This window comes from Gordionus sp. m RMFG-2023, chromosome 2 (assembly GCF_954871325.1).
Source record: "Gordionus sp. m RMFG-2023 chromosome 2, tfGorSpeb1-WG-v2, whole genome shotgun sequence".
Lineage (NCBI taxonomy): Eukaryota > Metazoa > Nematomorpha > Gordioida > Chordodea > Parachordodidae > Gordionus > Gordionus sp. m RMFG-2023.
In genome coordinates this window covers 3800849-3823806 of record NC_088776.1, presented here as the reverse complement: position 1 = coordinate 3823806, position 22958 = coordinate 3800849, and the positions used below count along the sequence as shown (strand labels likewise).

Here is a 22958-nt window from a genome sequence, read left to right as displayed (position 1 = left end):
GGCTAGCATAGGACTTTTTAACAATACTATCTAGGCGCAATGCTAATAGTATCTTTTTTTTCTTTTCTTTAATCATATCATAACTTATTTTTTCCCTAAAATTTATTTACGAAACATAGGGGTGGAAAAAAATAAATATATTTTATAAAAACAAAATCTAAATATTGATACAAGTCGGCCTTGGAAAAAATAAATGAAAACGACATGATCGAATAACACTCTAGATAAATTTTTTTAAAACATATCAATAATTTAAATTTCTTTAAATCACGGGTAATTTATTTTTATAGAGCGTTTTATTCGAAATAGCTTTTATTTTTTCTTCTTAAAAATGTACAAACTTATTTGATTTGGCTAAAAACAAAATAAAAACATGGCACACTTTTGTTAGAAATAAATTTCTTAAATATATATATCTGAATTGGGATAATATTACTCATATTTCAAATATATTTTATATTTGAAAAATAAAATTAGTCAAATAAATATTTTAAAAATATAAAAGTTTTAAACGTACAAAGATGGGTAGTTTGAAACTGATAATTACTCTCTTATCATTATTATGCTTATGCTTGTTGAATAAATTTAATCTCCTTGAGGGTCAAATTCTGCTATTACCTCAAATTAGATTTTCTAATTATTTGTCCGACTTTACTGCCATCAAGCAGACCCTGAATTACTTATTTTCTCCTTTTAATTTGGAACTGGCTTTGAGTGTATTAAACGTCGGAACGAAGCGGTGCGATGTGCGAATATATGGCCTAACCGACAAATCGGATTACAGCGAAATTCGGAGGGTGATGGGGCTTCTAAGGGAAATAAAACGAGACGGAAATTTAACCCTAAACATCAATAACGACTTGTACGCCAAATCCGATGTCCAATTAAATGAAGCGTATGCACGGGTTGTCAAAGATGTTTTCGGAGCCTTTGTAGGATCCGTAGACTTTAGATTTAACTTGGAAAGTGTCATCGGTACGATTAACCAAAGAATATCCGATAACACGAATGGATTGATAAAAGATTTCGTAAAAACTGACCAAGTAGATCCCTACATCGTTCTTATGTCAGTGAATTCTCTCTATTTCAAAGGCACTTGGAAGGAACCTTTTAATAAGTATTTATGTATGTATATATATGTATTACTTGAAAATAAAATATATTTATAATTTTTAAGGTTTGATATAGGTATGAAATCTTAATTTTTTTGCTCAAAATTTGTAAATAAGGATATAGAGTTATCTTAGTATAATATACTACGTGTAAGGGGGGTTAATGATCCTGCATAGCATCCTCTAAAATGTGGCATTGTATATAGAAATAAAACTGTCATCTTTTTAATGGCTTTAGTTCGAATAGAAATGTTGTCATAGAAACTCGGTCTTTAAAATTAAATTTGTATCAATAAAAATTATTCTTTTCTGGAAGTTATTCGTGTATAATCATATACAGGGCTTCTAATTCAAAAAAAGAAAAGTTCCAATCAAAAACAGGCAAAAGTTTCAATCATAAGATGAAAGAATTTTATCCAAAAAGAAAATTTCAATCATAAGATGAAAGAATCTTATCTAAAAAGGAAAAAATTCAATCAAAATATGAAAATTACTCAAAACTTTGGAAAAGTTACCCATCAAAAAGGAGGGAAAGGTCCGACAAAGAGGGAAAAGTTCTACAAGATAAGGATAATATATCAAAAAAGCTACTTTATAGATTTGCTGAGATTACTTTATTTTCAAGTATCGTAATAAGATTATGGGTGGAAAAAAATGGAAAAAGAATAAATTTTTTTAGAGAATTGAGATGAATAGGGGAAATAGAAGAAATCATTTTTAAAAAATAGGGGAATTAAGAAATTTGAGAAAGAAAATATTAATGGTTTAAAAATTTAAGTTAGATAGTAAAAAATTAGAAAGAAAGAAAATATTAAATAACCAAAAATCTTTTTTTTTAAAAAATGTCATAATATGACATTTCAGGTTTAATTAATAAAACAATAAAAAATAAAGTTTACAAAAATAAATGCCAATATTTTTTTGAATGCAAATTTTACTTTTTTAAATTAAAATTTTTCCTTTTTTGATTGACACTTTTTTTACTTTTTTGATCGGGATTTTTCCCATTTCGATCTAAACTTTTTTCCGAGTCTTTTAGCTTACTTTTTTTATAGCACTTTTGTACTATTATGATTGAGACCTTTCCATTTTTTATTCGGGTACTTTTTCCTTGTTTTGTATTTTTTTTAAAAAAAAAAAAATTTATACACATAAATTATAACAATTTAGAGATATGGAAAAGTTCACATTTTTTGGTGAATCTGGCTCTAAAAGTATCGATATGCTGAAAGGCGAGGATATGAAGCTATTAGTGAATAAGAACGATTTATTAAAGGCAAAAATCATTGTTAAAGATTTTTACAGAGAAGATTTCAAGCTAATTTTGCTAATACCCATTAATAAAACAATACAATTGTCGCTAGTTGAGACAAATCTGATCAAGTACCCACAGGGCCTTTTTGATGGAATAGCTAACGCGCGAGAAATTGTCTCTAACCTTTACATTCCGAAGATTGACGAAGAGTTCGAGATCTCGATATTAGATATGCTATCGGAAGAACTTAAATGCTGGAGAGAGTGAAAAACTATTATGAAAAAAAAATAATTTATATTGATATTATCTAGTGTTGTTAAACGGCTCTTATTTGAAGCGATTTTTAAAAACGGCTAAATCAATTTTGTAGCCAGAAAAATGTATGCCTAAGCCTCGAGATTTCGCTAATAGGTGTCCAAACCTTTGTGCCATCTATGAGCGAAATTCTCATTGCTTACGTGTAATATTTTTTTTTGGATAAAACATTGAGTTAGCCCTCTTTAAAAACTGGCTCAAGTGCTTAGCAACACTAGATATAATCTATCCTATATTCATTCTTTTTTTTGTATCTCGTGGGAATAAAATATTGATGGATTATTAATATAATGATAGAATTAATCCTAAGATAAAAGAGAACGTACTGGCCGGGCCTAATATTTTTTAAGAAAATTCGGGTCGGGCCTAAAGTTATTTGGTTGCTCGATTCAGATCTCTATTTTATACCCATTTTACTGAAATTGATAAGGTGAAATTATAATTTAATTTATCTGAATAAATTTGTATGAAATTTTTTTTTATTAAGCTATGGTATCGATAATATTGTAGAAGGTTCAGAATTGACCGTTAGCAGGATAAACCATAAAGTTAAATTGGAAATTACTGCCGAAGGCTCTGAAGGTGCTGCTGTCGTGGAATCCGACTTTGGTTACAGAAGTTTTCCAGATCAAATTACCATGAATAGGCCTTTCTTATATTTTATCGTCCATAAAGATGGCCCCATATTATTCAGGGGTCGATTCGCGTCCCCTTTTTATTATTAGAGGAAAAAAGTGTTTTATTTACCGTACTGATTTATAAGATTTTATGGGGGTTTTTTTTTTTCGAGGAAAAAAATATTATATTTGTACACGTATAATCAATTATTTTCTTTTATTTTTAAATTGTGAGGCCCTGTCCTTGGGCCATCTTATTTATAAAATTTATATTTCTGTTTTGCCCTGGCTAAGCAGATTTTGAACTAGCGACACCCATTTCTTGGATTGTTTTATAAATATGTATATGTTATTTGTAAATCTACAAAGACGCTTTTACCCTTTATGCAAATCTAAATTGCCTCTTTCTCTTTAGGCTGTTTAGAGAAAGCTATATAGCCGGCTAAACAGATTACTGTTTAGAAATTAGACTAACCAGGCACTATGCATCATAAATATTATTTTTTATTGTTATTGAAAGTTACTAAATTTTAGAAAATTATAAATAGAAGATATATTTATTATTTGATTATATTTTACAAAATATGTTTAATTAGAGAATTGATGTTTTCTTTCTTATATAATTATATACAATTACTAGCAGATAGTCCGTCAAAGAATAACTGTGAATCAGAAATTTCCCTTTTTTATTTTATGAGGTATGAATAAGAAATTTCCCGTTTTTTTTATTTGATGTAGTAGGGTAGGAAAATACATATTCAATACTTTCAACTATGCTGAAATTATTTAGGGAAATATATGTGAATCATATTATTTCTAAGATATCATTTTCATAATGACTCGAAAAAATTTATTTACATCTAAATAAATATATTTGCAACTAAATTTTCATTTTAAATATTTGTATTTATAATTTATCTATCTTGTCAGGTTTGGGCAGTATGGTAAATACAATTACTTTCTTGCATTTGTATTTAGTATTTATTTGAATATTTAAGAAAGTATTTAGTATCTGTTATTTTAAACGAAAAATAAAAATGTATTTTGTATCTATTATGATTTCAAACGAAAACGAAGGTATGAAATTTTTTTTTGAAGATGGGGAAGATATACCAATTGAGGAAAAAAAAGTTTCTTTATTAAACTATTATGTATATAAGATATTTTTGCATTAATTATGTGACAACATCAACATTCTCTAAATGTAATTTGACAATTTTAGGTGGTAATTATTTTTTAGATATCAAAAATTCAATAATACAGTGAAAGCTTAATGTAATATATGTGCTCAACTAAAAATAAAACTAAAATCAACAATTTATATTTGCAACTATTATATAATTGCGACAATAGATATATTATATATAATGTTTACCTATTACACTGTACATAACCGATAAATATAGAGAAAATGGTTGATAATAAAAAAAATAACCTAGCAAAAAAAGTATTCTGGAGAAGTATCTATTTGTGTAAAATATTTTCGTTCAAAAGTATTTGTATTTAGAAATACCTTTTTTTTGTAAATATTTTGATAGGTATTTAAGTATTCATATTTAAAATACATTTGTTTTTGAATTTGTATTACAAATTTGTCCAACCCTGACCCTTGCTAGGTTGAGGATTTTGTTTATATTATGTTGCCATATAAAATCCACACCAACATGCGAAATTATCTATCACTTTAAATTACTGCGATGTTGCAAAAAAAATTGCAGAATTATAGGCACATTGAATTCTGGCTAAAAAAATGACAATTTAAAAAGCCTTACCAGTCATAAATTTTTTAAAAAAATTACATTAAATCATATTAATTATTAGCCCCCTGTATCGGACCTATTTTTTTAGGTCTCCAATCTTAAAAATATATAAATTTCGATTTCGATTCTGGCATTTTTTTTCCTCCCAAAGATCGGAAGTCAAAAATTTTGGTTTAGAAATAGGGTACAAGTTTGCTCCGAATTTTATTTATTCGATATTGAAAAGAAAAATTATAAGTAAACTTTTAATGGCAATAAGCAAATTTTATGGTTATTGAAATGTTAATTTTCATAAATAAATATTAAAAAAAACAAAATAAATAAATGAAATAATTTTTTCTATTTTCCAATCCAAATCAATCCGAAATTAATTTTAAAATCGAGGGTCGAATCAGAGAGAAATTTGAGAATAGCCATAAATGGTTGAGCCAAATAATTTCCCAAAAAAAAGTCCAGGTTAAGCTTGAAAATGTTTTTCAAATTGAAGTTCCCATTTTTTTTCTATTTTAAACAATTTTAAAAAAAGTCCCATATTCTGGAATATTCCTTCCGCTACTCAAATGACATTGTTCTCTTAAGAATATTAGCTTCCAATATTTCAATGAACGACATTGCTTATATATCAGCAAACCTTTCTGAACATTGAAAACCTAAAAATTGTGAATATATATTATTTCATAAATATATTATTCCATTAAAAAGAATTTTTGAAAATATTTGGAAATAGAAAGATATTATTAACATTGTTTTCCACACTTGCTTATATTTATCATTTAAGATATTTTGAAGAATAATTAAAAATTTGTAATAAGAAAAAATTAAATACAATATAAAATTCTAACTCAATCAAACACCTTAACTATAACAATTGGTTAAGGTTAGCTTTCCAATTCATAACTAACATATAGGTCTATCACTTTTTAGGTGCGGTCTGGCATAGTAGGAGGCCATTCATGTTTTACTGGGTTTTCTTCCCCATTAAATATTGATCTTATCAACTGAAATTTAGAGATTCATATTGGCACATCTCATTTCTTAATATACTATTAGCATAATCGGTCCCAAATTTTAGTGCTTTTTAAAATCAATAAGTCAAAAATTATTAATCTATAAAAATAAAAATTATGACTTTCCTGCCACCATTCCAAATTACATTATACCATTATGATTACTAAATCATATATAACCATTTTTACCTATTTCTACGTAAAAGAATTGAAAGTTTAAAAAATAAGAAATTGGCAATTATAAAACTTTCACTACTAAAGCATATTTCAAAAATTGATCTTTAAACCTATTTTCATTAAAATAATTAAAATATTTTAAAATGACGATATGATTGTCATATTTATAGATAAAAAAATAAAATAACATTTTAGCTAAGGCTTGATTAAACAGATCAAATACACCTAAACTTTAGCCAAAAAAATTGCCTAAGACTCAGCTACATGGGCAAAAGGTGAAAAAAAATATACTCGAATAAAATAAAAATACTTCTCAAAAAACAAATATATTAAGTTGACCTTAAATTAATAACATGAATTTTCAAATTTTAACCTTCCTCACACCCCAAAATGAAAGTTCGCATGAGCTCCTTCATAGCGTTCAGGTGGTTTTCCAGTATTAATTCTCTGAAGCACATCTAATTTAATATCTCCACAATCATACCATAAAATATATCTTTCTTTTCATCACTTCTGTCAACTGGTAAGCTATACAATTTCGCAACACTGAGTATTGGTTTACTAATGATATTTTATAAAATTATGGTTGCCACAATCTTTTGGAATATCCTTTTCATCTACTCAATTTTCAACAAGTAGCAAACCAGTAATAGAATTTACTCTGCCAGAAAAACTTTGCATTAGTCCACTAATCATATTCACGCCTTTCATTTCCATTTGGTCTTTTTATTTGCTCTCTTTCTGGTCATAGCTTCTACCACTTTGCCCCAGAACAAGGACTCCACAAGACGACCCTTGCACTTCACTACCTGGATTGTAATGTAGCACTTTCATGATAAATATTGCTTTCATGAGATGGCCCGGTTTTCTGGCATTCTTTTTGCATGAGCTTATCACTCTATCTAACTTTTCCGGCCTATTTGTAAATAGATAAATCTTATTGCTTTTTTAAAGCTCAAATAAACAAGTGAGACGGAGCTCCAAATTTTGGGGTCGCATATTTTACCACAAAAATATAAACCGTATTTTCCAAGAGTTAAATACTTAAGCATTGAATATTTTTTAAAAAAACCGATGATTGCTAAACAATTTAAAAGGAGATGGAAAAGTTTGATTAAGGAAGTCATTCATATTCGTATGTATTACCCGCGAACATAATGATAAATTATTTTTAGAAAAAAATTATACTAGAAAAAAATAAGTTTCTTTGAACGGATCGATAATATCACTTGTATATAAATTCAGTAAGGAAATTTTTTAAATATCGTAGAGCTAGAGTCAGAAAATATTTTCTATAAGTCTCGATATTTCGCTAATGGAAGTCGAAAACTTTGTGCCATCTATGACCAAAATCTTTAGGGTTGGTTAATATTATTCTGGATAAAATATTAAGTTTGCCGTATTTAAGAATCGGCACAAATCGAGCCGTTTAACATCACTACTACGCAGAATCTCATTACCAGAGTTGTTAAAGGATCTAGATACAAGTATATATATAAAAATGTGGTATCTGTATCTAGATAGATTTTTGAATAAAATATCGGTATCTAGATATTATTTTATACGATATATCTGTATCTAGATCCATTTAAAAAGTATCTTTTAACAACTCTGCTCATTACTAACCCGTTTATCCATCTTTCTTAAAACTTGACTAAAGAGGCAGAAAAATTTAAAACAATAAAGATAGATGGAAATTTTAAAATAACCATTGAAATACGGCATTTTATATTAGACATTAGGGCGATTTAGTAGGCACTAAATATTAATGCAACCCAGCAGATACAACTTTTATATTCTCCCTTCTGGAATTCTGCTAATTTTGATTTTTTTTTTACCAATAATTCTATTAATGAATAAAATGTTCCTTATAAAGCCTTATTTAATGGTTTGGTAATAAGTTTCAGATTTTTCTATGAAACTTGGCTAACTTCGCGTTCAAAGCGTGACGTAGCAGTTTTCATTTTGTTTATAACTCACTTTCTTTTTGTGGTTATACATTTGAGTAAAGAATTAATGCTACTAGTCAGGCACCCAGATACATAGTTTATTTTTTAAAAAAATATTTCCATTATAGCATAATGCCAATTTTTTTCTTCTCTCTCGACAAATACTGCAGATAAACTGAAATCGCGATTTCCTAAACTAATAAGATTTTCTACCCTAAGCTTATCATTCTTTTCATACTTCAACCAAACAGATTAAATTAATTTACAATTGACTAAACGTTGATAAATTTTCAGAATAACGATTTCGGTCGCTTTTTAATCGTAATAGCCAAAATTTTGTTACTAATATTTTTTTTTCATTTAAGCTGGCTACTATATCGGTTAAAGTCAGATATAGATAAAGCACAAATTAGAATATATACTTCCAATTGTTCAGTCAACTCTAAAGGAGATGATATAAAGATAAGCACGGTAAAATCAATCATATATAATATTTTTTATGAGGGACCCTTCCGAAGGCCGGACAAATGGGATTTAGGGGCTAAGCCGACCCCAACCCCTAATATTCAAACTCTCTCCCAAGAATAAATCCTGGCTACACCATTGCTTACTTTATAGTATATAAAACTTATGATTAATAATCAAATAAAATATGTTATTATCATGATTATTTTTAAATAACTTTTAACCATCAAAAACATTAAAAAAAACAATTAAAATTAGCTAAAATATACTAAAATGTGTTCAAAGATATAAAATAATCCAAAATTTTTCGACAGTGATACATAATTTCATAGTTTCCTCATTAGGGGACCAGTTATTCGATAATAATAATACTGAGTGGAACAGCAGGTTTTGTATCCGCATCTTTCCAGAGACTAAATACTAATTATATTCATTAATTTTCCCCCAGAAAATTTTCATAGCAAAGATAATTAGTTGATTCCTTTTTATTAAAATACTTTTAGCAGTAATGAATTATCACTTTAAATATAAAAATATACGTCCGGTGTATTATAGTTTTTGACATTAATGGCCAATTAGTATATAACACATAAATACTTTAATTTTTATATATTTTTTTAAATGTTAAAACATAATTAATTCCGAAATGGCGTTATTATAATAAATAATGTGTGATTATTAAAAGAAATTTGATGACCATAAACATTTTATTATTTAAAAATTAATATATTTTCATTTTTTTTTTGTGTATATACTATATATTATCACGTTTGTAAAAAAGTGTTTTAATTTTGTAATAATATATTGGTTTTAATAAATATTTATATTTGTATGTATTAATTCTTTCTTTTTTTTACAGTTTTAATTCAGATTATTATAACCATCATTTATTTCCTTTGATCAATTCTTACTATGGTTTCGAAAGAAAAAACGCATTGATAGCTCGGCGAAGACTATGACGCGGCTTGCGATGCGGATTAAAATAATTCTTAGGACAATAGATAACATATTAAAAGGAAAAATTTACAGTTCCATAGTACAGCCAACTATTCTATAAAGTTCGGAAACAGGGTCAACCAAGGGGAAGCAGAAGAGAGAAGTCTACAAACTATGGAAATGGAAATGCTGAGGATGATTGCTGGGGTAAAACAAGAAAGGATAAAGTGCGCAATACAAGAATACTAATTAGTTTAAAGGTAGTGCCTATTAAGACTAAGTTAATGGTAAACAGACTTAGGTGGTATGGGCACACAATGAGAAGGCCTATGAACTACATAGGAAATAAGGTTGAGAGTTTGGAAGTGATGGGCAAACGCAAAAGAGGAAGGCCAAAACTTGAATGGGGCCATAAAGTTAGAACCAATATAAAGAAGTCTAAATTAGATAAAAGAGATTCTATGAATAACATAAAGTGGAGAGAGATGTTGAAGGAGCTTACCACCAGAAAAGGTGAAAGCTAAAGAGAGAAAAAAAGATAACATAGAAAGTGGATTGGTTTTTATTTAAAAAAATCTGATGAACATTACTGTATTTAGTGTTTTCCCGGAAGGTCATTTAGAAATATTGAGTAGTCCCAAAAAAATTGATTCTGATTGGTTTATTAAATAATTTTATACAATTTTCGAAAAATAAAAATAAATAATTTTTTGCCTTTAGTGGGCACTTAGTTTAATTGAGGGTCATTGGGTTTTAATATATAAGAATTTTTTTTCTGACATTTCTAGAATTGAGTTATCATTTCTCCCCAAAATATTTCTTTCAAAAAAAAGACATTATATCTTAAATCGATTTTGTTAAAACATCTTAACCTTAGAAACTTTTACTAAATTTATCGGCTAATATCTAAAACGGTAATCTGTTAACCTGTGGCTGATAAGGGAGTCTGAGTTTATCCTCTACCCCTATGTATATTAATATTAGTTAGAATTTTATATTTTTTTCATAATTTTAAATAATTTGCTTTTATGTCATTAAAACTTTCTCATCTCATAAATTTTTTCTTCTATTTAAAAGAAAATTGAGTGAAAAAAATCCAGAAATAATTACTATAAGGCCACATTTTATTTTTATTTTATTTATAACTCTGTTTCTTAGAACTGAGAGAGGAATTAATAAGGCGCCAAATATTACCGCAAATCATACATTTAGTAATTCTTTTTATTATTTTGCTAATGTACTTTAAAAAAAAATATATTGTTAATGTGTCTACCAAATAGATTAAAACAAACAATATATAATTATCCGCTATTGATAAAACTTTCAAAAAAAAATGTTTTTAATCCCAATATCTTATTGGCTAATAATTAATTCCTTTACACTGGTTATTAAACTGTTTAGACCAATCATATTTACTAATATAGCACGAAACATTGGCATAGATTTTAGGATTAGTTCTTCCAGTTGTTCAGTTACTTTAGCGTCGAATATAAATAACCACGTCTAAAATGATTAATCAGGCGGGACCCAATCAAAGGTCACACAGAATGGGCGATATGAAGGTGACCACCCAAAAATTTGTTTGATCCTCCCCCTTACTCATTGGATAAATCACTAAGCCACTACTGTTTCTACCGAACGTATTTGATAAATCTTTTGAATTTGTTATATTTAGAAATATTTAAACTTTTCTTGGCCACAAATAGGTGAAAAATCTGAAAGCGAAGCCATGCATTGGAATATTTAAAATATAATATTTAATTTTATTAAAAATGTAAAATTTATAGACAAAATAAGGCTTAGTCTCTGTCCAGTTTTCTAACGCTGCGTTTATAACGCTTTCAATGAAACTCAAGATAAGATATTCATTTTTAACTCATTACTTTGAAAGCGTTTTAAATGCAGTGCTAAAAAAATGGAGTAAGACAAGGTCCTAATAAGTAGTATCTATAATAATAGTGCAGCATTGTTTTTTTTACTAGACACAAATGTCCCAACATGGTCTTCACGAGACCCTTACTGTTCACTTAAAAGAGAAGCTAATAATAATATTATCATATAATAAAAAAAACATGCTTTTTGATAGAGGAGAGTTGAATCATTTTACCTATCTCGGTTTGATCTTGAAAACTCTTCACGGAAAAGTGTTATATTTTATTTTGCCCAATATATAAGGTTAAAAAAACATATATATATTTAAATAAAATCAAAAGATCCTGATATAAAAATGATATATTTTGTCATAAACACTCGTATCATAATTTTATTCTAACTGAATTTCACTCTCTCTGAGCTTTCGTATTTTTTCAAAATTATTGAAATGTTTCTAACTTGACTCGCGACCCGCTGTGGTTCCTCCTTACATATACTCTACATAATAATTTAATAAGGCTTTTTTTATCTTTATTAGTCCTAAAACATCCCACAAGTGACTTACCTTAAAAGCAAATATATAATGACCAATCTTATTAACATATGTAATCAATTGTTATTTAAATAAACCTCCTCCCCCCCTTCCTCTGCCAATAACTTAAAACTTTTCACCGCACAAACTAATTATTTTGAATATAATAAATTTGAAATAAATTATCTTTAAAAAAACCATAATTTTTCAATATTTTTTTAATAGGAAAGAAAAAAGTTTTGACCTTATGCAATCTCTATTGATTTATTTTCAATTATAGTTTTTTTTAATAACCAATTTTAAATATATCTCATTAAATATTATTTAAAAAATAAAAAATTAATTCTCTCTCGAAAAGACCTTTTTATCCCATTATAAAAATAAAGAAAATTAAATTAAAATTATATTAATAAAAAAAAAAAATTTAAAACAAGGAAAATATTTTTTAGAAAAATCGCCAAAAGATGGCTAATGGATTTTTTATTCTAAATATATATATAAAAAAGTTTTATTTCATAATCGTAAATATTATCAAAAGCAATTATATTTAATAATATTACTTATTAACATTTTTAAACAAAATGGTTGTGGATTTTTTGAAATTATATTATATATATATTTTTAATATAATTAAATAAATATTTTTATATTTTATTATTGATTTCAAATTAAAAAGAAAAAAATTATATTTTATTATTTATTAAATGTTAAATTAATAAATCCAAAAAAATAGCCTGCCTGTAATGAAGAAAAAAATTATCTTTTAAATTTTGAAAAAAATAAGAATTTCCCTTTGCAACATTGTATAAGCAATATAAAAATATTTTCTATTTAAAATTTTTATGTTTTTGTATAGAGGATTCATAATATATATTATCTATTTTAGTTTTATAAAATCAATTATTAAATAGAAAAAGTTTTTATATTTATATTATTTTTTAAAGAAAAGATTTCTTCAATAATTATTTTAATGACATTTTTAAAAATATATATAATTTAAACGTGATTTAAACATCATTATTTCAATTTATATTATATAATATTAAAAAAATCATTAAAATTCTTCTCTATTACCTAAAGGATAAAATGTAAAAACTTATATAAAATTTCCAGAAAATTTTTCATTAAAATGCTTTATTAATAAAATATATAATATTTTATATATAAAGATATCAGGATAAATAATTTTGTATTTTATAAATAAAAAGCCTTCTTTAACCAAAGATTAATATTATTGATTTTAAAAAAGTTAATAATTTAAATCACGATATTAAATAAATAAATAATAAAAAACAATTGTTAAGTATAAAAAAAAATTCAAAAAAAACATTTTCGTTTTTTATATATAATAAAATAGTTTCCTAAAACCAAAGTTTGGACCGGAAATAAGAACCCTCAGGGAATGTTCAAAACTAAAAACCTGACCCAAGACTTATATCTGAAATCCCAGAAATAACAAAACAAATGTAATATTGTTCAAAATAATTTAAGATTCACTCGAAAGTTTTGATATTACTAGAATCTAAGAAACTTCAACTAAGAAGGTTTGTTGAAAAAAAAAGATTAGGGCCTCGAATACGGAACCGTCTTCTGTAGAAATGTTTCGAATTCGCTATTCTAGATATATGTCGTTGAGGTTTACGGCATCTTAGTACTACCTATCCAATGGAGAATAATGTCAGTGGAGAAAAATATAAAAATAAGTTTTTAATATTCTATTTTCAAAATATTAGCATAAATTAATATATTTTATTTAGGAATATAAAATATTCATAATATTTTTCGGGCTTACATTAATTTTTCCTTCTTTTTTTGAATAATCTTTAATAATTAATTTTTATCATATGGACTTATAACGAAAAAAATAGAAAGAAAGAAAAATGTTAAATAATAAAAAAAAAGGCAGACGATTAATTTGGATATTTTAATAATTGTGTAAAAAAAAATTCTTGGGTAGGAACAAAATTTGTTTAAATATCTTCATAATCATATGTGTAAACTAAATTGTAAACTTTTTATTTTAAATTGATCATAATTGTCCCATTGTTCCAGGAATTAGGAATATTCGTTCCATATTGGTAAAATAAAAATATTAAATATTTATTTTTTATTTCATATTCTTTTAATTATACTTACAAAATTAAAATTTTAGATGATTCATTTTTAGGTATATTTCTAACGTTAAATGATTAATAAATTAATAGTCTCTCGGGATAATGATAGTGTTATTTAAATGGCTTGACTTGAGACGATTTTTAAAAATGGCTGACTCAGTATTTTCGCCAGAAATATATTGCATAAATCTCGAAATTTCGTTAAAAGATGACCATGTGACCTCTATGAACAAAATCTTCAGGCTTGCGTAAAATTGTTATGGATAAAATATTGAATCAGCCGTTTTTAAAAGTCGGCTTAAATCGGTCCATTTAACAATACTAGCTAATGCCATAAAAAAAATATGCTGAATTCTTAAAAAAAGGAATTTAAGTTAAAATCAAAAAATAGCTAAGAATTTTAAGCATTCTAGATAAAGCTTCTAACAAAAGAAATATCTCTCAAAATGTGGAAATATTTTGACATTCATTTGGTTAATTTATTTAAGATATATTTCTCCGGAAATCTTGATCACTATATTGATAACTTTATAATTTAATTATTTTCTTCTTCTATTTGTGTAATTTATAATTTGTAAATATTTGAAATTGAAAATAAAATTCAAAAAGATTTTTATATTATCTTAAAAAAAGAAAGGGAAAGATTGCTTTAAAAATAAACATCCTAATTCCCCCTAGCGAAGAAAAAAATAATTTAAATTTGAAAAATTATTTTAAATGACAAATACTGTGTTTTAGATTTATTAGAGAAAAAAAATATATATTAGGAAATTTCATATATAAATTCAATTTAAATTCTCGTCATAGCGATAATGGGAATCATTTCTTGGAAAAATATAGTTTTTTTTTTCTTCTTATAAATTTTTTGACCACACGAAAATTTGAAATTTAAATTTTCGCTTCTAGAAGTCATTTATATTTTAAGTATATATGTCCTAAGGGCGATTTTTTTAAAAAAAATATGCTTTATTTCGCGAATTTGGCTTTTTTAGCATGTTTTTAAAACATGGATAATTTATAGCACGCGTTTCTTAATTTTTAAATGCCTATGGTAGTCCTTTATTTATATATACTACATCTATATAAGGACCTTGTTTATAGTAAACACGATTCGCTCAGCCGATGCGATATACATCTGGGTAATTTACAAACAAGCAAGCCATGCGATTAATTTCACAACGCTTGCTCTACTTATAACTTTCACCGAAATTCGGTTATCTACTACAGCTTAACTTAGCCATATCCGCATAACCCTATAGAGTTAACTTTATAAACCTTTCTGGTATTATCAGGGCGGTGCTAAATTTTTTAGCGACCCGCGGGCGAAAATGAACTGGAAGGACCTTTAAAAAATTCCAATTTACCTTAGCCCATTTTTTTTATTGAAAAGAGGGATAAAAATAACTAACCAAGTTCGTCATTTTAAATGGCATTATAATAAATTCTAATTACGTTTGCGTGTGCCTGGATAATAATTATTTTTTTTAAATTTTATTAAAATAGGTTCGGGTCAGCTCGGACTAGATCTCTAATGTATATAATATACTAACTAACATGGGAACCGAACCGTAACGAACAATGATTCATCTACTTAAAGTGCTTTAAAAACGTCATTGAAAGACATTTAGTAATTATGGCCTTCTACTGGGCAACTTGACTTCAGTATAAATACACTTTTGATAAATGAATCGTTAATCTAGGTTAGTTATAAATGGTATTGATTAGTTCTAATAAATTTTTAACCAGTTTTTGAATCCTTTCGCTTACAAACTTATCAAAATGATATAAAGAGTATTCATTTTTTATCATCATTATGCCTGTCAACTTATATTATTATAAGAAGAAGGAATCAATTCTATGTATAAAAACACTACTACAGGGTAACATAAGTAGCTATTTGATTTTATTTATAGAAACTTGACGCCATATAACATGTATCGTTTTTTTGAGTAATTATAAAAATTAATTTCTATATTTTAATAAATTCGGGCCTGGCTGGATCCGTAATTTTTTTTTAAGAAAAAAATCGGAATTGGACCGGGCAAAACTTTATAAAAAAATCTCGGACCGGGCTGGGCTTGAAAAATTAGACCCGATGCAGATCACTACTACTTGATATCTTAAACCAAAAAACCAATCGTTGTATAATCGTTAAAAGAGTTTTAGAACAGATTTACATATCTTTATTTTTTGGTTAAATTGGGTTCGGGTTTAGATGACAGAATTTTTAAATAGCAATAGTTTAATATAGGAGGGGTTAAGAGGTTTAGGTTAGATAGGAAATCCTTGCTTACTTTCTGATTAAATATAAATTTTAAAACAATAGTTAAAAAAATTTTGTTTCGATTATATCAAAAAATTTTAATAATAAAAATTAATGAAATGTTGTTGAAGATGTATGTGAAAAAGTAGGAGAAAGTTTTTTTTTAAAAAAATAATTATGAAAAATTTATCTTTTACATAATCATTTATAATAAATTTTTGTTTTAACAAATATATGTACATATATTATTAGTTAGTTTTTTTACTATTCCCTCAATCCCACATTTTATATCCCAAAAAAAACCCTATAACATCTGTTTCTGTAATTATCGTTGAAATTTTTTCCCTCAAATTACCCCTAAAAATTTGCAATTAAACCATTATATTTCCTTATTAAAAATAAAATGAGAAGAAGATAGCAATGAAAATGATTACTATCATATCATAATAAGATTTAAGTTTTTTTTTTTTAAAAAAACGAAATTAAACTTGAACTTCTTCATTAAATAATGCATTTTTATTTTGGGATAAAATCATTAAAAGCTTATTCCTTTATAATTTTTTTTTGTTAAAAGCTGTTTTTTTTTTTGATAATTTTATAAATTTTTTTAAAAAATTTTAAACAAAAAATATATAAGATGAAAAAATAAATAATTAATTTTTGGATTATAAAAACAAATATCTTAGGGTTCCCATATGTAGTGTTGTTATATGGCTCAATTTTAGCCTATTTTATAAAAACGGATAACTCAATATTGTATCCAGAAAAATATTATGTAAGCCTAAAGATTTTGCTCATATATGGCACATAGGATTGAACAATTGATATACTAAAGTCCTGAGTGATGTTGTTAAACGGCTCGATTTGAGCCGATTTTTTAAAAACGGCTGACTCGATATTTTAGCCAGTAAAATATTGCCCAAACCTCAAAATTTTGCTAGTAGATGTTCAAACCGTTGTGCCACTAGTGGGCAAACTGTTCAGGCCTGCGTGATATTTTTTCTGGATAAAATTATTGAGTTAACCCTTTTTTAAAAGAGAGGTGGTTAGCGCGACGTTTAGATTTAAAATTTCTAGATTATATAAAAAAAAAGAAGAATAAGCGATACAAAACTTTGTTTGAAAAGGGCGCACACCATCTAGTTTTTCCAATTGGTCAACATAAGGATTAAGAGCTTTAACTTTTTAGAGTGGTTTTTCTTTGTTTTAACTTTTATCAGATTATATATTTTCTGATAGTAAAAATAAAAAAAAATCTCAAAATTCTAAGAAATAAAGACGCCATAATTCGTATGGGATTTATTTTCGATTACAAAAGCGCGCTTAGTGTTAAATTCACTTTACTAAACAATCTCTCAAACTTTAGCGCTTTTAGGGTTAAAAATTAGCTATTATGATCGTTTTCGACCGTAATAACTAATTAATCCATCATATATCACATTTTCCAAAGATGCCAGAAGTCTATTTAATTAGACGCTCCTAAATATTCGAAGCTATAGCCACATCGAGATACTTTAAAAGATGATAAGGGTTTTTTTTGATGATTTATCGAATTGGAGAAGGAAAAAAATTGCGAAATCATGTTATCATTATTATAAAATGTATATTTCAAAGCTTTTATTAAAAGAAAAATATTAAAGTGTTGCTTTTGCCACACTAACCAATTTGAAAAATAATGAGGAGGCTGTAGGAACCTGTAGAGCTTGATCAGCTAGTCAGATTTTGATACCAGCGATTGATGTAATTTTCGAGAAAGGTTCCTACCCTTAACTAGGCCTCCAGAAAATAGAGAAAGATTTAAATACTCATTTTCCCTTCAACAGAGGTTTTTTTTAAAGGTTAGATTTGGGTTATACTAAACTGATTCTGGAAAAAAAATAGTGCCGTAAATCCTAACGAATAAGTGCAAGAGGATTCAAAAGATGGGGAAATGGAATTAAGAAAATAGAAGGAAAAAAAATAAGGAATATTCAAAATTAGTTGACGTTATAAAAATCGTTTCATGCTGCAACCAACCATAAAGCATCTATATAATATATTTATAATATTCAGGCGCGTATGCAGCGGGAGGTGTCAAGGAGAAAAACTCCCAACCCCCTCCAAGCCACAAAATTCAGATGCTGACTAAAAAAAAATACGCTACTAATTTCTTCTATTGAATTCATATCGATTTCGAATTTTCCTTGGTGTTATATCTATCTACCATTTTACCCACCCAAATTATTAGAAACTTTTTTTTCGTAAAAAATATGTACAATATGGCAAAAAAAAAATGACATTCATTTGATTTAATGAGAATAGCTTGTAGTGTTGGTATATGACTAGATTTGAGCCGGCTTTTGAAAAAATGTTAACTCAATATTTTAACCAGATAAACAGCCTTAACCTACAGATTTCGCAAGTCCACACCTCTATGAGAAAATATCTTCAGGCTTGCGAAATATTTTTCTGGATAAAATATTGAGGTAGTCTTTTTAAAAAGTCGGCTCTCAGATGGAGCCGTTTAATAGCTGAAAAGTACTATCTTTGAAAATGGATTGAAAATATCTGGGGAGTTGACCTGCATTAATAAAATGATTGAAATATTAGCTCAATCCCAAAGAATATTGAATTTTACATTATTTATAATATGCTTTTTAACTATTTTTCCCATTTTTTTTGATATATACCATATTTTTTTTTCATAAATACTTTGTTAGTAATTTATTATATCAAATTTTAAATGCTTATAAAAAATTTTTTTTTACTAAGATAAGAAAACATTTATTTTATCGTTAATTAATATATGAATGTATTTGTGTATTAGAAATTGTCAACAATTATTACTCACTAGAGTTCTAATAAATTTTTGAAACTTGGGATATTCTTAAATAAATCCTAGAATAATTCTTTAAAAAAAAATTAATTATTTCTCCCCCCTCCGTAGCTAATTCCTGCGTAAGCTCCTAATAGTATTATATTAATAATCAATGCAACTTGTCCATAATGATATTTGTGAAAATGATAGCAGAAAGCATTTCGAGAATATTTATTAAAGAGTAGATAGAGACCGGGGTAAAACGATTAGTATTTTTGCATTTTTACCAGAAAATTTTTTTAAACAAACACAAAACAGAACAAATTATAAAATTTTTTATAGCCCAATCCATCACCTAAAAAATAAAATCGAGCGTAGCTCTCTCTGGTCAAAATAATTACTTCTAAGTATAAACTAAACAATGGAATGGAATGTAAATAAATATACAAAAAATAGCATATTTCGAATAGGCCCATTTTAAACAGATCTTATATTTCAATTATTCTTCATCTTAGCTAGTTATTTAAAGAAAAATCATGAAGATCACAAATATATTAATTTTGCTAAAAACAAATTATAAGCTTGAGAGTGATAATTATCATTTATAATTAAGAGTTTTTTTGGGAACATACATCAAACCAGAGAGATTTTCCAAAAGATGGATGTATATGAAAGCAATTCTATATAAAAAAATGTATCTGGATACCGAATACAGGGTTTTAATGCTCAAGAGTTAAAAAGTTATTCGCGTTAATATTATTAACCCCATCAATCGTTTTACCCCGGTTTCCCTTATCATGCCTCTATTTAATAATGCTGAATGTTCATGAATTATATCTACATATATGAAATAAGTAGAACATACACCGTAAGCTTTGATTAATCTGGCATGGTGCTCAAAAAAAACTATAGGCCGTTCTCTTTGTGACAACCTCGAAAAATAAGTAATAACTTTATCAACAACAAAAAGTTATACATTTTTGTTTAAGTTTTGAAAAATTTAATGAGAATCACTTTATATCTTTTATAATTGCATCCTTAATAGAAATTATTGTCAATGACGGTATCAGTTCTCGCCTCATAAAAGATCTCAAATAACTTTGATCCGTTTTAATTTAGAAGGGAATGTAAATAGAAACAAAGAAACAAAAACAAACAAACTGTTTTTTTAAATATAAAAAACTGGAAAAAAACAAATATGCTTAAAAAATCATTTTTATAGGAGAAAATGAAATATCCAAATATTCCGATATATTTCTCAACAATAAGCGACAATGTGTTTTTCCCTGAAACCTTTTATTTTTTTCAACTTTAAATTTAATCAATTCGATTAAGTTGCTTGGCATTTAAATTTTAAGAATCTAATTTTATCGGAAATGTATTCCACCATATTTGGATATCCGCTTAATTGAGCCATGAACTTAAGTACTTAATAAAATTATATTAGTTTTTTCGTGGATATTTTATTTAAATTATAAATGCCTCAAAGGTTAAAGGCAAAAATTGCCTATATTAATGGTATTCGAAACATGCTGGAATATATTTCGGAAAAAAATCAGATTTTTGAAATTAAAAAAACGTGCTCAAAAAAAATGATTTAAAGTTGAAAAAATTACACACATATATATATATAACATAATAAAATTGTAAAAGAAGTAGATAAACTTATTTTGGTCAGGGGAAGGTTTTGACCCTCTTTTCCTCCCTGCGTGACTAGTAAATTTTGAATCGAACAATTTTACTATTCGTTTTTTGTGCTTCAAAAGAAATTAATAATTTTGGGATATTTAATAAAAAGAATATTCTTTCAGGTAGTACAAGTAATGACGAAATGTCTACTAATTAGGGCTCAATCTACAGGCCCGTGCTGGAGAAAATCCATTAACATTAAAGCAAAAATATATTTTTTTAAGATAAACCCCGAAACCAAAAAAGTGGGATTTGTTTTCGGCTGAAATTTGGGTTTAACACTTTTTTAGAGGCAATGTTCCCCTTCATCCAATCTTATTTAAAAATTCCTATGCCTCCCTGATATGACTGAGGGAGGTGGTATCCATATGATAACCCCTTTTTATTTATGTCTTTCCGCGCCGGAAAGAGTTAAACGGCTAAAAATATAGTAATTAGCTAATTATACCTCTGATTGCATAATCTTACCATTTATAAATATTTATTTCAATTTTGTTTAAAAAAAAAATCTTTAAACAAAAATGTCACTATTACAATCAAAAAGGTATTCGACGAATGCCAGAAAAAAAATAGCTTTATTTTTATTTATGAATATTAGCGAATTCGAATATTTAAAATTTTTTAAAATTTGCGAATAATACCAATAATTGCCATTGACTTTAAAAACAACTGAATTCGCTTTTCTATGAAAAATAATTATGCCAAAATTCTCTTTTTTCTAAAAATGGAGTTTTATGGAAGAAAAAAAAATTTCCACAAGCTTCCTAAATTTTATTAACCAAAAATTAGACATAATTTATTAATTTAGTTTTTTTTTCCATTTTAATTTTTAATTTTTCCTATTTTTTTTTTATTTTTATTTTTTTTAGTGGGAGTAAAGAAATGACTGATTGATTAATTTCTTCTTTTTTTTTCCTAATAAAAAAAACCGAATTTAACCATTTTAGCTATCTTTTCTCTTTTTTCTTTCTTTCTTGTTCAATGTACGATATTATATTAAATACACGACACACACAAAAAAATTAATTCTTTTTAATGTTAATATTATATTATATTATTTTATTAAAAAATACGAGATGGAAAAAAAGGGATAAATTAATCAAATAAATTAATCAAATATTTAATATTTATATTATTCTAAATATTAAAAAAAAACCAACAGCAATCAGGAATTGAGAAATCCAATATGGGGTAAGTAGGAATGTTGGAATGGGAGGGTGAAGGAGATAGATATCTTTCCTAGTAACGTAATTAATAATATTAATAACGTTACTATCTGTATGCCTACATTTTTCAAGGCCCGGCCCGAAAATAAACACATTAGATATGTAAATTCCTTACAAAATGTTGTTTAACTAATCACAACATAAGCGGATCGGGTACGAATTGTGAACAATAATTAGATTGGCACAAGCACGAATGAGAGGACCCTTGGAGTAAAGGGTTTCCTTGCTGTATACCATCGTTAGAAGAAATTAATCTATCTCTCTAGGATTGGTGGTGCAAGATTAAAATCTTAATATAAATTTTTAAAACATTTAATCTAATCTTATTTTTCCCCAAGTATGTATCCTGCTGATAAATAAAACACTATATCATTTTTGGCCTATCCTATCTCGAGCCATTATTTCTTATATCTATTCCGGAAAGCCCGACCTGAAATAAAAATTATAATTCCGACCCGTATTTATACAAATATTGGCGCCTTGTTTTTCTTGCAAAAATTTTAAAATATATAAATCAATTAATTTGACAATGATATCATCATATTTAAAAATTTATGCCCGACCCAGCCCGAACCTATCCCGAAGCTGATACTGGCCGGGTAACGGGCTAGGCCGGGTTTTCGGATACCTAATAAGCTGATTTTACGTTAAAATTTCTGGATAATATGTAACGTGGTTTAGACTGATCATATATTCATTCATACGATTATTTTGTTGAAATAATCGAAGATAAAATTTTAAAATAAGGAGATTATAAATTATTTTTTTTCGAAAATTTGTTTTCTAAATCTAATAATTCGGGATACTTAGCTACTTTGGAATACGTATCTCACCAAAAAATGAATGCAAGAATCAGGTAATTCATCTTGCAC

At 26.7% G+C, this 22958-nt stretch overlaps 1 protein-coding gene across 1 annotated transcript in view; it reads left to right on the top strand.

The window, feature by feature from the left end:
- Positions 1-521: 521 nt before the first annotated feature.
- LOC135923246 (uncharacterized) overlaps positions 522-22958 on the top strand; it is a 43263-nt gene continuing 20826 nt past the window's right edge. Inside the window, exons 1-3 of the mRNA XM_065457895.1 lie at positions 522-1117; positions 2283-2630; positions 3170-3300. Coding sequence (XP_065313967.1) covers positions 522-1117; positions 2283-2630; positions 3170-3300 — 1075 coding nt within the window. The remainder of the gene's footprint in view (positions 1118-2282; positions 2631-3169; positions 3301-22958) is intronic.